This window comes from Ambystoma mexicanum, chromosome 1q (genome assembly GCF_040938575.1).
Source record: "Ambystoma mexicanum isolate Mex_15411 chromosome 1q, UKY_AmexF1_1, whole genome shotgun sequence".
Classification (NCBI taxonomy): domain Eukaryota; kingdom Metazoa; phylum Chordata; class Amphibia; order Caudata; family Ambystomatidae; genus Ambystoma; species Ambystoma mexicanum.
This window is the reverse complement of record NC_090922.1, coordinates 1,449,811,653-1,449,826,291: the sequence shown is the minus strand read 5'-3', so window position 1 is coordinate 1,449,826,291 and position 14,639 is coordinate 1,449,811,653. Positions and strand designations below refer to the sequence as shown.

The window sequence follows — 14,639 nt, the reverse complement described above, 5'->3', positions numbered from 1 at the left end:
TCCGTCCTTCCTCCAGTCCAGGCCCTACCAGATATCCAGACCCCTCCTCCTGTACCACTGCCTCCCCCTCAGCAGCCATTGGGTCAGTCTTTGGGTCTGGTTTGGGGGGGGGGGGGGTTGGGGATAACGATGCTGCCGGTTCCTGTGTCCCAAGGTCCAGACTCTCCTCTGCCTGGGGGAAAAATGGGGGGAGGGGTTGCGATGAGTGATGACACCCATGACGAGGAACCCTCTGCATCCGTAAAGGCCTTTCATGACCGCCTTGCTGAGTTCCTGGGGATCCCACAGCAAGAGGACCACCCCCAGGAGTTGGGTATGCTAGCAGAGGTTTTGGGCAAACGCACCATGAGCCAGTTGGGCATCCCGCTCCAGAAGGATGGCCTGCAGGAGGCAAAGGTCTGGGAGAAGCCCAGGACCAACGCCCAGGCGAATAATAAATTAGACAGCAGATTCAGGCTGGTGGGTGGGGAGTCAGTCCTCTCACCCCCAGCCTAATTCTTCAGTGGTGGCTTCCTCTGTGGGAGCCACCTCCAGCTGTCTGTCCAAGGAGGACAAGGCCCTTGATTCTTTTGCAAAGCGGTGTACGTTATCTCAGGGCTGCATTTGCGGCAAGCTGCTGACGCCCTACAAGCCGCAGCAAACCAAAAGCTGTGGCGAGAGCCTAGTTTCTGCATGACCTCACTCTGGAGAGGCAAGCCTCCTTCAAGGCTGGCCTGGCGGACGTCCAGGTGATTTGCACAGGACCTCATTGAGTCCTCTGTCTCCCACACTGACACAGCAAGCAGATAGCTGCGCCTGGCGCTCAAGGTGAGACGGAAGGCATGGTTGCATACCACTTGAGTTTTTGTCCGATGTGCAAGGGTGTACCCTGCCCTTTGAGGGCTCGGACCTTTTTCATTCATCCACCAATGATGCGTTGACAAAGACCTGCGTAAACCATTAAGTCTTTGGCTATCCTGACTAACCCAGGGCACAAGTCGTTCACCTGCGGTTTCACTGGCTTCAAGGGGTTTCCGGACTGCAATGCAAAATGGCATGACTGGTTGAACAGTAACCACAGGAGGAAGCAACAGAGGACTTTGCACAGTGTTTTCCACACCCCCCTGCTCCCCTCTCTCCTGTAGGGGCTCCAGCGTCTACTACAGGATTTTTGAGGTACCCAAGAACAACTAGGCTGGCCCGAGGGTAGTCCTGGACTCGTTCTTTCTCGAACGCTTCAAGGTGATCAATCCCAAGCACATAGCAGTGTCTCTGTGCAGAGGGGACTGGATGTGTTGCCTGCACTTCAAGGGTGCGTACCTTAGTGTCCCCCTCTACAGCTGCATCGGAAATGTCTGCGGTTCACGATTGTTGTACCACTTCAGTACAGGGTGCTGCCTTTCGGATTCAACTCTGCTCCTTGTGTGTTAACAAAGCTGATGAATGCAGTGGCCAGTCTCCTTGGCCTGGAGGGCCATTACTTGTACCCTTATCTAGACGACTGGCTGGTCAAGGCCTGCTCTCAAGAGGGGGCGGTGCACTCCTGCCAGTGGCTGGCAGATGTTCTTCCCCAGCTGGGCTTTACCCTCAACCGGCGGAAGTCACAGCTGACTCCCATCCAAGGACTGGTGTTCCTTGCACTGTGTTGGGACACGGCTGTGCAGCGGGTGTTCCTCCAGGCCCAAGAGCCTACTCTCCCTCTGCAAGGCTATAGGGCCCTTTCTGGTCAACTTGATCACCTCAGCATGGTGGTTCCAGCATCTTCTGGGTTTGGTTGCATTGTGCATGGTCACCATCCAGCATACCTTCCTCAAGATGAGGAGACTCCATCTGCACTTTGTGGTCATTTGGGACCAGGAAACTGGGTTGCAGTTGGACAGGATACTAATTTCCCTGCTCCTCTGCCCCCCTCCCCCCCCCCCCCCCTCAACCCGGATCTTCGCTGCTGACTGATGGACAGCAATGTGGCAGTGGGAGCCCCCTATACCCGATCGGAGCGCATTTGCTGGAGGGTTGGGGAGGGCGGGGGGGAATCCACTCTGGAGGGCTACTCCATTCATGGAGCATTGGTCCAAAACAGAGATCCTTCTGCATATCAAGCTGCTCAAACTCAGGGAGGTGATCCTGGTGCTCAAAGCCTTTCTGCCACTCATCAGGGACACTGTGGTTCTGGTCGGGAGCGACGACTCCATGACAATGTGAACAAGCAAGGTGACATCCGTTCTCTCCCCCCGACCACCACCCCCACCCACCCACCCACTTTCTTGTGTGCATGGAGGCGTTGGGAATCTGGGAATGGGCCCTTACGGAAGGGATTCGGATTTCCTCAGTCCACCTCCAGGGGGACAGCAATGCAGAAGCAGACCAGCTCAGCCGTTTGGGGTTAAACACCTATGAGTGAGAGTTACACATCAGCTCATTGATGCGTTCCATAGATTTGGGGGGGGGGTCCAGATCTGGACTTATTCGCATCTACTCTGAATTAGTGCCCCCGGTTTGTGTCTTGGACGGGTCAGGGGACACTGGGGGCGCGTTCTAGCTCTGCTGGCATGGCCGCATGTGCTACCTGTTTCCTCAATCATTGCTCCAGTGGACCCTCAGCAAGTTCTGGGCATCGTCGGGCTGCAGCCTCATCCTTTTCGCCGCTCTCTAGCCGTCGACGGCATGGTTCTTTGATCTACCGCAGGTGTGCGCCCATGGACGGGTCCATCTTCCGATCCCCAGCAGGGGCTTCCTGACGCGGCAGGGCAGTGGAGCACCCAGGTTCGGCCAGGCTGCCCCTAATGGCCTGGTTCCTGACCAGTCGAGACTCCACCATACCCAGTTCTCGGAGGACAACTGGGACATCATCCAGGAAGCCATCTACGCGTACTTTGCACAGGAGTAAGTGGACAAGATTCTGCCACTGGACGATGTGCTGGTTTTTTTTAATCACATCTGGCTCGTTCAGGTCGATATCTGCCGCACCCATCGTGCGGCCATTGGGGCCTAAAAGATTTCCTCTGAGCATGTTTTTTCAGCATCCAACCAGGTTGTTGAAGCCCACCACAAGGGGCTGTCCAGGCTTTCCCTCTTGTGTTCAGGCCTCATCCTGTCTAGGACCTTAATGTGGTTCGGGCGGCCTTGCAGCGCAAGCCCTTCAATCGGATGGCCTCGGTGGACATGAGGCTGGTGACGCAGAAAAAAGTATTACTGGTGGCACTAACTTTGGCGCACAGGGTCAGCAAGCTGCAGGTGTTGTCATTGTGCAAGCCCTTCACCACGTTTCATAACAAGGTCATCTTGCGCACTCCAAACCTTTTGCCCAAGGTGGTCACTCCATTCTCTCTGAATCGGGAGATCTGCCTGCCAGTGTTCTCCTGAACTCGCGGTAGGACGCTGAAAGCGCTTTGCATTCCTTGGACATCAAGAGTCCTCAAGTTCTACCTCTGACTACTTCAGGAATCTGAGGCATTGTTAATCACGTTTGTGGTCACCTCCCCCAGCACCCAGGCTTCCAAAGCTTCTAGCGCCTGTTGGATGGTCCACACCATCTGAGGCTTAAACTGCCATAGGTAAACCAGTTCCTGAGGGGTTTCATGCCCATGCTGTTGGATCTAATGCTACGACTGTCGCGTTTCAGAAAGATGCTCCCTGGGATGTCATCAGCAGGGCGGCTACTTCGGCCACTTCATCGTTCTGTAAGCACTATTCCTTGGTACCAGCTCCAGATGAGACTCAGAGTTCGGCCAGGCGGTTCTGAAGAACTTTTTTGCGTCATCCTAGATAAAAGGCAGGTTGTCACGGATCCACCCTATGGTCTTGTTCGGTGGAATCGCCCACAAGGATGGAGGAAAGGGGACGGAACATACGGGTAGTCACTGGAGTGGCTAGAGTACTCCATACGTCCCACCCACCTTACCCTGCTGTATGTATGTTTGTCCCTGGAGGATAGCTCAGCGGCATCATGCTCGCCTTGGAAGCAAGACGACACAAAGCAACACTGGTTCGATCCACGAGTCCGCGCTGAGAAACCTCTGGGTATTTAAGTGAGTTATGTATACGCAACGAAGACAAAACCACGCAACTAAAATTAACAATCACTGTAACAGCGCCTCGATGCCTGGGGGCGGTGTGAGCGCTTTAAAAATGCAAATAAAATAAAAATCTGCCAGAGTATTAAAGCATACAATCTGTTAAAAAAAAAAGGGACTGAGTTGAGGCTCCGGAGGGCGGGGCCTCAGTGGGCGTATCCATGCACCCACACGCTGGACAAATTTAAAGGGGAAGCTCAATTTTTCACTACCAAAGGTTCCGCTACCGTCCCCATGTTGGGACACGGCCACAATGGAGGAAAGGGAACTAAGAACTACGAGTACTCTAGTCACTACAGTGAGTAACTTTAATTTTCGAGGTATTGCAGAGTCAAACTCATCTTGGCAAATTGTTTCTAATAAAATGCAACAAAACTGTAGTATGCATAGGATTTCTCGATGACCTGTCTTACTTTTGTTTCCTTCTTTTGGAGGAAGAGGAAGAGGAGTTGTCGACACACATGACCAGTTTCCAGGATGCAATGACACAGATCAGCGAATTGGAAGATAAGGCGGTGGAACAGTTCAGAGAATACCTTTATGTAAGTGCAAAGCCGAGACCTTTAATCATCAGTACATGGTGCTAGTCGGAACGATGGTTGTAGTGATAGTTTTCTAATGCCAAGACTATCCTATCTTTCAAATATATATATATATATATCATTTAGGTCTACTAAAAATAGAATACCAAACTGCAGACTTTCAAAAGAAACTTTAGAACCACGTATAAAGGCTGAAATGTGTATGCAGAACTCTATTTGCTAGGCTTCAATTTCTATTTTAAGTGCACCCATTTGTTTAGAGAGTTAAAAGTAACATTGCATTCTGACTTCATCTGAGATGATGAATGCATTGTGCCAGAATCCTATCCAGGTTAGCGGTTCTGGAACAATGGAGACTCCCCTAGAAAGTTGCTCAATTCTAATGCACGTTTTACAGCAATGGTTGGGTTTAAAATGTATCATGTACTTCAATTTGGAACAGAATTTCTGCTGGATTTCTTCCTCACAGATTCCTTATCTAGGATATTCTCTCCAGTGCTGGATGTCTTTAGAAACATTTTCAGCCTCTAGTGTGTAGTGCAGCTCTAACGGCATTGTTGCACACAGATGGATGACAGACATGGCAGCCTGGATGCATACATTTGTTGGGCCACATGACCTCTGTTTGTTTTTCCACACACAGTGCACTTTTTGAAACCTCCAGCTTTAAGCCCTGATGAGATTGTGTGAAACTAATGTCCCTCTTTGACCCCCACTGGGTAGGGTGTGCCTCTATTGGCCTAGGGGAGGACCACATCATGGGTGATTAAGATTCTGGTCAGTCTGTGCATTTGAAGGCCCTCAAGGAGTGCAAAGCCTACCTGGTTGGTTGGAGAGACTGCTCCTGAAGGCCTGACCCCTGCGGCACCGCTGCTAGTCTTCCCCTGCTTCATCCTCCATGAGGCTGCCCGACAACGCTGCACACCGATCTCGTCTCGCGCCCTTTCACTATTATAATCTGTGACTATAGTGTGTCTGGCAGTTTGGCTCCATTTTCACCCATACTCTTTCTGCCCCCCTTAAGTATAGCTCTGCTTATTCCTAGATTGTCCTCTTTCTTTGTCGGTCTCCTTTCTCATGTTACTATGCCTTTTTCTATACCTGTCCATTATACTATGCGCCCTCCTGCCATCTGTCTACGTTTGTCCGTAATGCTGCCAATCTGCTTTACCCTCCCACTCTGCTCCCCTCCTCTATCTACATTGAACTCTGCAATGTCTGATCTGTCTGCTACAAATCCTATTCCATTTTGATCCCTTTTCTTTGCCTTAATTTCCACTTCCTTTGCCGTAGAGACCTGGATATCCCCTGACAATACCACCACCCCAGCTTCTTTCCTATTCCCCCTTATCTGCTTTCACCACTCCCCTTGCCTGTGTGTACATTTGAGTGGCACTGCTACTCAAGCCGGTCAAGTGGCACAGCGAGTAGAGCGCTCGCTTTGACATCCGTGCAGAGCCTGTTAATGCAGGTTCGAATCCCGGTGGGGCCAAACTCAGCCTTTCATCCTTCCGAGGTCGATAAATGAGCACCACACACCGTGGGTAATAATAAGCAGCGCTCAGATACCTGAGGGTTCGTAGCGCTATATAAATGCCTAATTATTATTATTATTATTATTCTCTCAGTTGGTCCCTCGCTATTTTACAATCTCATAGTTTTTTCTTTCGAATATCATTTTTCTCAGTTATCTAGTCTTGCTGTTGCTTTCCTTGCCCTTTATCGGCCTCCCAGTCTACTCTGCTCATTACCTACTTACTGACACTTACCTCCTTCCTCTATCTTCACTTCGGTTTCGTCTTGCAGCGTTTAATCTCCATCTTGATACCACTCATGCATAGTTTCTTCTTCTTCCTCTTAACTCATCTGTCCCAACTATCAACTCGTCCTACCATTCCTCTGGCTCTTTTTGATCGAATTTTGTCTTCCTTTCCTTGCAGTACTTCTTTCTTGGCCTCTCCCTTCTATTCCTCTTATCACCTTTTGTCCTTTTCTCCTCCCTTCTTGTTCCCTTCTTCCCTCCCTCCTCTCCTGCACTATGACTTGCGCTCCTTTCTTTCTCCCCTCCCTTATCCCGTCAATAATTTCTCTGCCCTTTCTACTGACGCTACTTGTCATGTCGACTTTGCACTCCTTCCAAGGAAACCACCTCAATCCTGGCTCTCTCCCTCTTTGCTCGGCTGAGTACCGGTGGAAGAAAACCTGCTCCTTTGATCTTATTCCTTATCCTCTCTCCATTCCTTCTATGATTCTTTTATTCTCCAGCGTGGGGTCTGGCATGGATTCACATGCTCATGAATAATCTCTGCCATCAGCCTGGGAATCCTCGATAAAAAATAACTGCAGTTTCGCTATAGCCTGAAAACTGAATTTCTCCTTTATAACCAATCCCTGTCCATTTGGTCATACTGTCCTGATCCATTGACAGTCGTCTCCCTGAGCGCCATCCCTGGTGGTCATCTTCAGATTTTTACTGCACGTTTCAGCATTTCGAGTAATCTCGTCTTTTTCTTTGAGTATTTTCAAATACATTTGTTGTTTTTCTCCAAATATTGCCATCGTTGACAGACTATCAACTACTTGCTCCAGGGACACGTTTCCAGCGAAGATCTACCTTCATCACTGAATCTTCTTTTTGAAATTTATGAAGGTCCCGGTTTTGGGCCAATATTTGCACCTCCACGATGTCCGAGGAGAAAAGGAGTTTCTTCAAGATCTGCACAAAATTTGGACTGCAGAATGTTTACGTCGAGGATCGGCACCTCAAGTGTCTATATTGCCTGCATCCTGAGGATGGATGTGGATTTGCCACAGATTCCCAACGAATGCTAAGCTGGACCGCTATTGAAGGTTGGCGATGTTGCTCAAGGAGGGGAAGGGCCCTGACTCAGCCCCTGGGCGCAGTCATGCATAATCCTGGATAGGCCGGTCCCACAGTGGTTGAGTTCCTATGAGGATGCTCCTTCCCAGGGGATCCAAAAGGTTAAACTCTGCGCTGATGATCCTGCTACATTTGCTGTGGCTGCTGGACCTGGTTCGGGTAGGACCCGTCTCCATCTCTGTCCACAGTGAGCCTGCCAGTTGGGTAAGTGCCTTTGGCAAGAAAGTCTTTGACTCCTTCGATGCACAGATATTCATCCTAGGACAAGGCTACAAAGGAGAGGTCTTCAGATGGGCCGTCGAAAGCCCTGTCGACGCCAGCTTAGTCAACCAGGAGCACAGACCCATCGACTACTTGGCCCTCCACAACACCATCTTCGTCCACGGTTGCTCAGTCAACTACAGCTTCGTTGACCTCACCTGCACCCGATTTGTCAACCACCATCACTACTTCCTCAAGGGCGAAGCCTGCCACTAACGTGGTGTCTACAGTCAAGTAGGGTACCTCGAGGGTGGCTCGGCCTCTGGCGGCTGCAGCAGCTCAGTCAACGACCATGGTGGACAAGCCGTTCAGGGTGCAGGTGCCCATTGTTCACTCATTCCCTAGGAATTTGGTAAAGGAGAAGGAGCTGCTGCCTCTCATTGATTTTATCTCCAGGCCTTTGAGGATGTTGCTATCAATGACGATGGGAGTCTCCTAGGTCTCCACACATCTATACAAGCTCTGATGACCATTTACCCGAAGGCAACTATTATGATCATGAAGGTCGTCTTGGGCCCCTGTACTGAGAGGAGTCTCCCAGGAGAGAGCCTTATCTCCTGGTTGACCCACAGAGGCACGTCAGCCCAGAGCCATTGCCAGTGGTGCCTTTCATACCTCAACCAGTGACATGTAAATAGACATTCTGACTACCCTCCACACCTTGGTGTCCGAGATGCAGCAGAGGTTTGCGGCAGCCCCTGTGCCTGGCCCAGGCCCAGGCCACCGGCTAGAAGTCCTACCAGGCCAAAGCAGCAACTTAACACTGCAGGAACCCCCCTCGCTCTCCCAAGGGCTTTAACTCGGGTGGTGGAGGAGCCGCCATGCACTGATGCAGATACCAACATGAACACTACAACAACACATACCGATGAGTGATTGTCCCAGTGGACAGTGAGCTGTTTGGTGCCGATGACCTGCCAGTGTGTCGCCCCCGGATGAGGTTTGCTCTTTCCATGATTTCGAGGTCATCTGCTCTCTAGAATCTGGTCCCAGAGGAGACGGTGGAGTTCCTTTTTCAATGCCTGGATTCTTCAAGGACGACCTTAGCGTCAATCTCCCTGCTGGACGATGTTTAGGCGGAGGGATTTGACCTGATGAAGACACAGAATACCACTCCTCCCAAAAGGGGCAGGCTGGAAAAGAAGTATGGGGTCCCGACTCAGCCCCTAGGTGCTTGAGATCGCAACCTTCTGCAGACTGCGTGGTGGCCACCACCGCCAGGAAGTGCTTGGCAAACAAATCATCCTCGCCCAAGGTGCCTTCTGACCAGGAGGGAACTAGCTTGATGCACTGGGGAAGCACATCTACACTGTGGCTTCCACAGTCAAGGCTGTCAACGCCCTGGCCATCCCCTCACGATATGATTGGGAGTTCTGGTATAGGCTTGGGACAATTCTGGACTTCCGGACGACAAGAAGGCGGATACTCTGCTCCTTTTCCACGAGGGCGAGGAGGCCTCGGACCATGCCATCAGTGACTTTGATATTGTGGACTCTGCCATCCGCCAGCAACTGGATGGCCCTTGGGCGCCAAGGTTGGCTGAAGGCTGCAGACTTAAGAGATGTACAGTACTTATTTGGAAAGGCTGTGGAAGAGGTGCTCCAATCAAGACCGACAGACGGCACGGTCACTTGTGACTTCGAGGTAGAGGAGATGATCGTCCTTTCATTACTCAAGAGGAAAGTCTGGCAGGTCCACCAAGGAGTACTCTGCACCCTATCGCCAGCTCTCCCACGCTTACCACCCTGGAAGCAGTTGTGGGGGATGTGGGAGGACGGGTGCACGCAACCCTTCGGCAACAGAGTATGTCGTCATTGGCCCACACTCCAGGATGCAGACGCCCAAGCAGGCCTGAACCACCCATCCATCCCAGCCCTCACTTTTCGCACACTGGTGGGGGCCGGCTAGCTAACTTTTTAAACAAGTGGAAGACCATCACCACGGGCAAATGGGTGCTGGACTTTCTCCATCAGGGCCACACCTTGGAATTCAAACATGGGTGTCCTCGCCTTCCTGAGGCGCATCAAGTACTGCACATGGCCCAGCTGCTGCAGGAGGTTCAGGCCATGTTAAAGTTGGCAATGGAGCCAGTCCCTCAGCGCCTCCGGGGCTCCGGTGTACTAGGATCAGTTTCTGGTATGGAAGAAGTCAGGAGGATGGCGGGTGATGCTGGACTTAAGGCGCCTCAAGTACTTAATCTCAGAAGTTCAGGATGGTCACGTCGCAGAATGTGCTTGACCAGCTGGCGATCTTGGACTTTTACGTCCACATCCTAAGAATTGAATTTTCCTGCAGTTTGTGGTTCAGGGACAGCACTATCAGTTCAAGGCCTTGCTTTTGAATGGATTGTGTCCTCCCACGTATTCCTCATCTTGTGAGATCTCCATTTCTAATGTTTGTTAATCTGCTTAGAATCACATGTTGTGCATATGGTCCGACATCCAGTGGTAACCGCAGAGTATTGCATCTTGTCTTTCGAGAATCGAAAGGGGACGTCGACATGGTCGTATCTGTAACTCTATCGCTATGTGATAGTGTCGAGGTCCCTCGGATTGTTTTTTTCCACCCAGCATACTCGTCGCCTTATGCGGAGCTCGTCAAAGACATTGCTTATTGTCCCCTCGACCTTTGGTCGAATAGTTATTTAAAATAATTCAGATCCCCTATCCGTTCCTTCTGTCGACGTCTGTTCCAGATCTCCGCTAAAGACCTTCAGAACTTCGACGGACGGTGATCCAGTCGGCGCTGCCGACCACATAGCCTTCTGCCGACCTGCACAGTAGGTAGAGTGGAGTCGGGGTTGACATTTTTCTTATAATCTGAGAATGCCTTTCCTTTTCCTTCCGCTTTGTTAGGGTGAATTCTCTGTTTAGGCTGAATTTCCTAACCTAGTGAGTCCCCCAGCAGCTTTGCTGGATTTTTGGGGTTTATTTTTTTCTCCTGCCAAGAGTGAGACTCTTTTACCCTCACTCTTGGGCATGACTTGAGTGTTTCTGTGACTTGCGATGTGCTTATGGGCTATGTGGTATTTTTTCCCCATAGGCTCATTGGTTTTTGAATGTGTTACACACAGCACCCTCAGTGCAGTAACACAGGGGTGTCATAGAGACCCCAAAACATAGACTCCACACCCTTGGACTGACTACTGTCTCCCTGGGTCTGTAAAGTCACCATTGACTTTACTAGTCTTAACTTAGGAACTTAACCAGTACAAACCATCATACTGTGGAAGTACTGGTAGGGGCAATTAGATTGCCCCTGGGTCTGTTGTCGAGGGTGTACTGTCCCGTCCCCCCCCCCTCGCCGAGTTTCTGGCTGGTGGCAGTGGATACCACGGAAATATTCCACCGGAATATTTCCCAATGGGATTTCCCATTGATTTTAATGCACCACTTTTTGGTGCAATGTTAAAGATACCGCCGGTTTATTTAATATAAATTCACCGGTTGGGATTTTTTGCCAGAACTCGCCGCCAAAATGGCGTCTAGGTTCACTTCAGTAACCCTGAACCCGAGTCGAGCCTTTGTTCCACTTTTGGCGGGCTTCTGCACAGAAGCCCTCCAAAGTGGTGCCATTCTGTCTGGGTACCACTGGGGATGTGGGAGGGGGTTTAGGCACCCTGGACTGATTTGCCTTGCCAACTCATGTCGCACTCTGGTGTGATTGGCCCAAGTGGTGAGCCACCCCGCTCACCACTTAGCATGTTTGAGTGACAGCTAGGCTGCATGAATGGGGGCTTGCTGCATAAAAGCAGGGTTTTTGGGACTGGTTCTTCAGAAGTCGCCACAGGACCTAAGAAGCCGAAGAGGGAGAAGCCGAGCCGACCTGCCAAGACGACACCACCGGTGGAGGCCTGCGGAATCGTCTCACCACTTTTCCCAACGACAGAGGAGATCTCCCGCCTGGAGTGTCTTCTTCCCTTGACTGGTGGGGACAACCAGTTTCTGCCTTCTTTTCGCCGCCTTGAAGCATCTCGTGGCCGCCTTGCCTGTCAAGCACCCCGGCAAACGTGATACCACTTTTTACCTCAACCGCGAAAGAGGGGTAACATCCTTTTAACCGGAAAAACTCCACGGCTGGTTTCTTCCCTGGTAGTGCAACGACCTGCAGCTTTCCTCCACGACGAGATCTTCTCTTCCTCTGGACGACACCGTGACTTGCACCCACTACCAGGAACAACTGCCACCGCTGGAGGATCCTTTCCATTTTAAAGGTACCGTGTTCCGCCTGGCTTCCCTTGCCACCGATTGTACGGGGTAGATTTAGCCCTCGGCTCTCGAACCTGGGTAAGCCTGGGACACCCTAACTAAACTTTACTAAACTTGGTAAACCTTTTCTACTCACCTGTAAAGACTTGTGGCATTGTGTGATCTTGGGCATCTTTTCGCCTGGCTTTCCCTAGAGTGAGCCTGGCAACCGAACTTCCTTGCTCCTCAATAGACTGCCTTTCTAAACTCACTGTGAATCTCTGAAAAGTGTTTTGCCTTGCTGTTTTCATTACTTTTGTCTTTTCCCTCCCTTTTTAACTAACTTGTTGGAGTGCCATCTAACGTTAAGCGCTCACCTCTGTTTGGAAATAAGTGGTGTTAACTTAGACTTGTCCAACAAATAACTAGGGATGTACATAGAAGTAATAGTGACTGGGTTTTGACTTACCTTTTCTGTGTTAGTGTAATTTATGAGTGTGTCTTTTAAATAAATAATTATATACTTTTACACCTAGCTCTGGTTAGTGTTTGCTTGTACTACTGTGCCTCTGTACCTATTATGTATGCTCTGTATACTGCCTAACTCTTCTTGAGGGAAGTCTGACTGCTCAGCCACAGCTACCAGGTAAATCTGGGTGGTACAGACTGCTACCAAGTGGGTTTACTGCCAAACACCTGTAGTCTTAAATCTTTTGCAGTGGTCCCAGAGGGAACTGCACAGGTTTCTGCCTAACACGCTTTCCCCTTTGGTTTTCGTCACTGTACCCATGCTCAGCTATGGAGAGGACTCCAATTAGGTTTTGCCCTATTTATAAGAGCAAATTTCCTTAGAAAGATGAGCGCAGACGGTGTAACTGGTGCTTGCCCCTCGATCACAAGGAGGAAGGATGTGCGACTTGTAAGCTCCTCCGCCCTAAGACATTAAAGGAGCATAGAGTCAAGCAGTGGGTGGTCTACGGTATGTTGAAGGCTGAGTTTTCTCCCGCTGCACGCAGTCACCGAATGTGACAACGGCGATAGACTATCACTCCTCCGTACTGGAGGTTTTTTAATTTTCGACAGGACGCTCGCGTTCCGCATAGTCTGTCCCCAGCCCCGCTAGGCATGGCTTAGGCACTGCTATCGGGAATTCACACCCCAGCAACAAAGACAAACATGTACACGGCACTAAACGCACAACCCTAAGTGACTCTTCGACGAAGTCGAAGACTTCAACGGGTACACCGGGAGTTCCGGCGGCACCCACCGACCGTTGGGATCAGCAGCCCTCCCCACAGCCGCATATGCGCCTATCGACCGGGCAATTGAAAACCAAGGGCGCTACCCCTAATATACCAGGTTCCGTCAAGACGCATCACAAGAAGGCGTCCGACGACGATAGGATTCTGGTTCCGACGAAGACTGTGCCGCCTAAGAAGGCTGCCGTCGAAGACAAGGCTCTGGCGAAAGACTCCCTCGCAAACGCAGGCTGAAACTACGCGCCTCCCGACTGTGGAGCACGTCTCTGACAGTTTAGCTAGGATTGTCTCCGCCAATTCTCAGAAACGGCAGCCCAGGGGGATGCTCTGAGGCCTACGGAAAAGGCCAAGGATCCACCGCAGTCCAAGGATGGCCTAAGGGGAGTACCGGAACCCACCCATAGGTCGAAAGTGAGACCCAGAGACGTCGCACCTCTGTCGGTCCCTCCGGAAGGAGTTCTCTGAGTGCGTAGAAGGGCTGTCTTCAACGTTGAGACTAAAATCTCTACGTTTTATGATGGATGAGCACATTCAGGACCCTTTTCCACCTCTAGACCATTCTAGGCCTTCAGTTTGGACTAGAGAAATTTTGAAAACTGCATGGAAAGGCTGGACAGGTTTGTTTCCCGTTCAGAACAACCCACACCTAGGAGGCCGCGGGCTGAGAGCCCTGTGGACCCCAAAGCAAAATTTCCAAGGCTTTTTGATCCCCCTTTGGAAGAGAATATATACAACTACAATCTAACTGAAGACATTCCTGCAGACACTCAGGATGAGGAATTCATCAACCCTGAGGACATGCATGATCACATAGAGGGCTCGGAGGAGAACCCAGATGTTGGTGGCCCTCAACCATGGCAATCTCCAGATCCACAGGATCCTGATACCCTGTCTCTGGATTCTCCCCAGTCCACCCCCACTAGACGACAACCCTCGCCAGTGGATGATCAATTGACTTTCAACATAATGTTGCTAAAGCTGATCACTTTAAGATTGCTACAGATGAAGCTGTCCCGGAAGCAGATTTCGTGGAGGACATCCTCAAGGAGAAGCCGTCGGCCAGCCAGTCTATTCCTCTCCTCAATTCAATTAAGAAATGTCTGGCGCCCTCCTTATCAACACCTGCTCTCACAAGAGGTGTTAACCCAAGAATAGGAAAACTCTTTTGTCCTTCTCCCTCAGACCCTCTGTATATCAGAGGTCACTCCACCCCAGACTTTCTAGTGGTGACTACTACAAGGAGGGGGGCAGGGGTCCCTTTGTCAACCGGCGAGGCACCCCCGATAAGAAAGGTAAACTACTCTATGTCCTTGGGAAGAGGATCACGGTTGCAGCAGCGGTTTCAACACTTATTGCCAACAACACAACCTTGTTTGCCAGCTACGCTGATACCCAGTGGGCATTACTACAGGAAGGCATACAGGAGGTTCCCTAACCTCTACGTACTCTCCTAACCA

The 14,639-nt window shown here is 50.7% G+C and overlaps 1 protein-coding gene across 5 annotated transcripts in view; it reads left to right on the top strand.

Annotated features, from left to right (window-relative positions):
- Positions 1–14,639, top strand: part of KIF2C (kinesin family member 2C) — a 1,350,025-nt gene that overhangs the window by 1,238,004 nt on the left and 97,382 nt on the right. For all 5 annotated transcript variants that reach the window (XM_069642340.1, XM_069642339.1, XM_069642341.1 and 2 more), the window contains one exon: positions 4,487–4,594. In XM_069642340.1, coding sequence (XP_069498441.1) covers positions 4,487–4,594 — 108 coding nt within the window. The remainder of the gene's footprint in view (positions 1–4,486; positions 4,595–14,639) is intronic.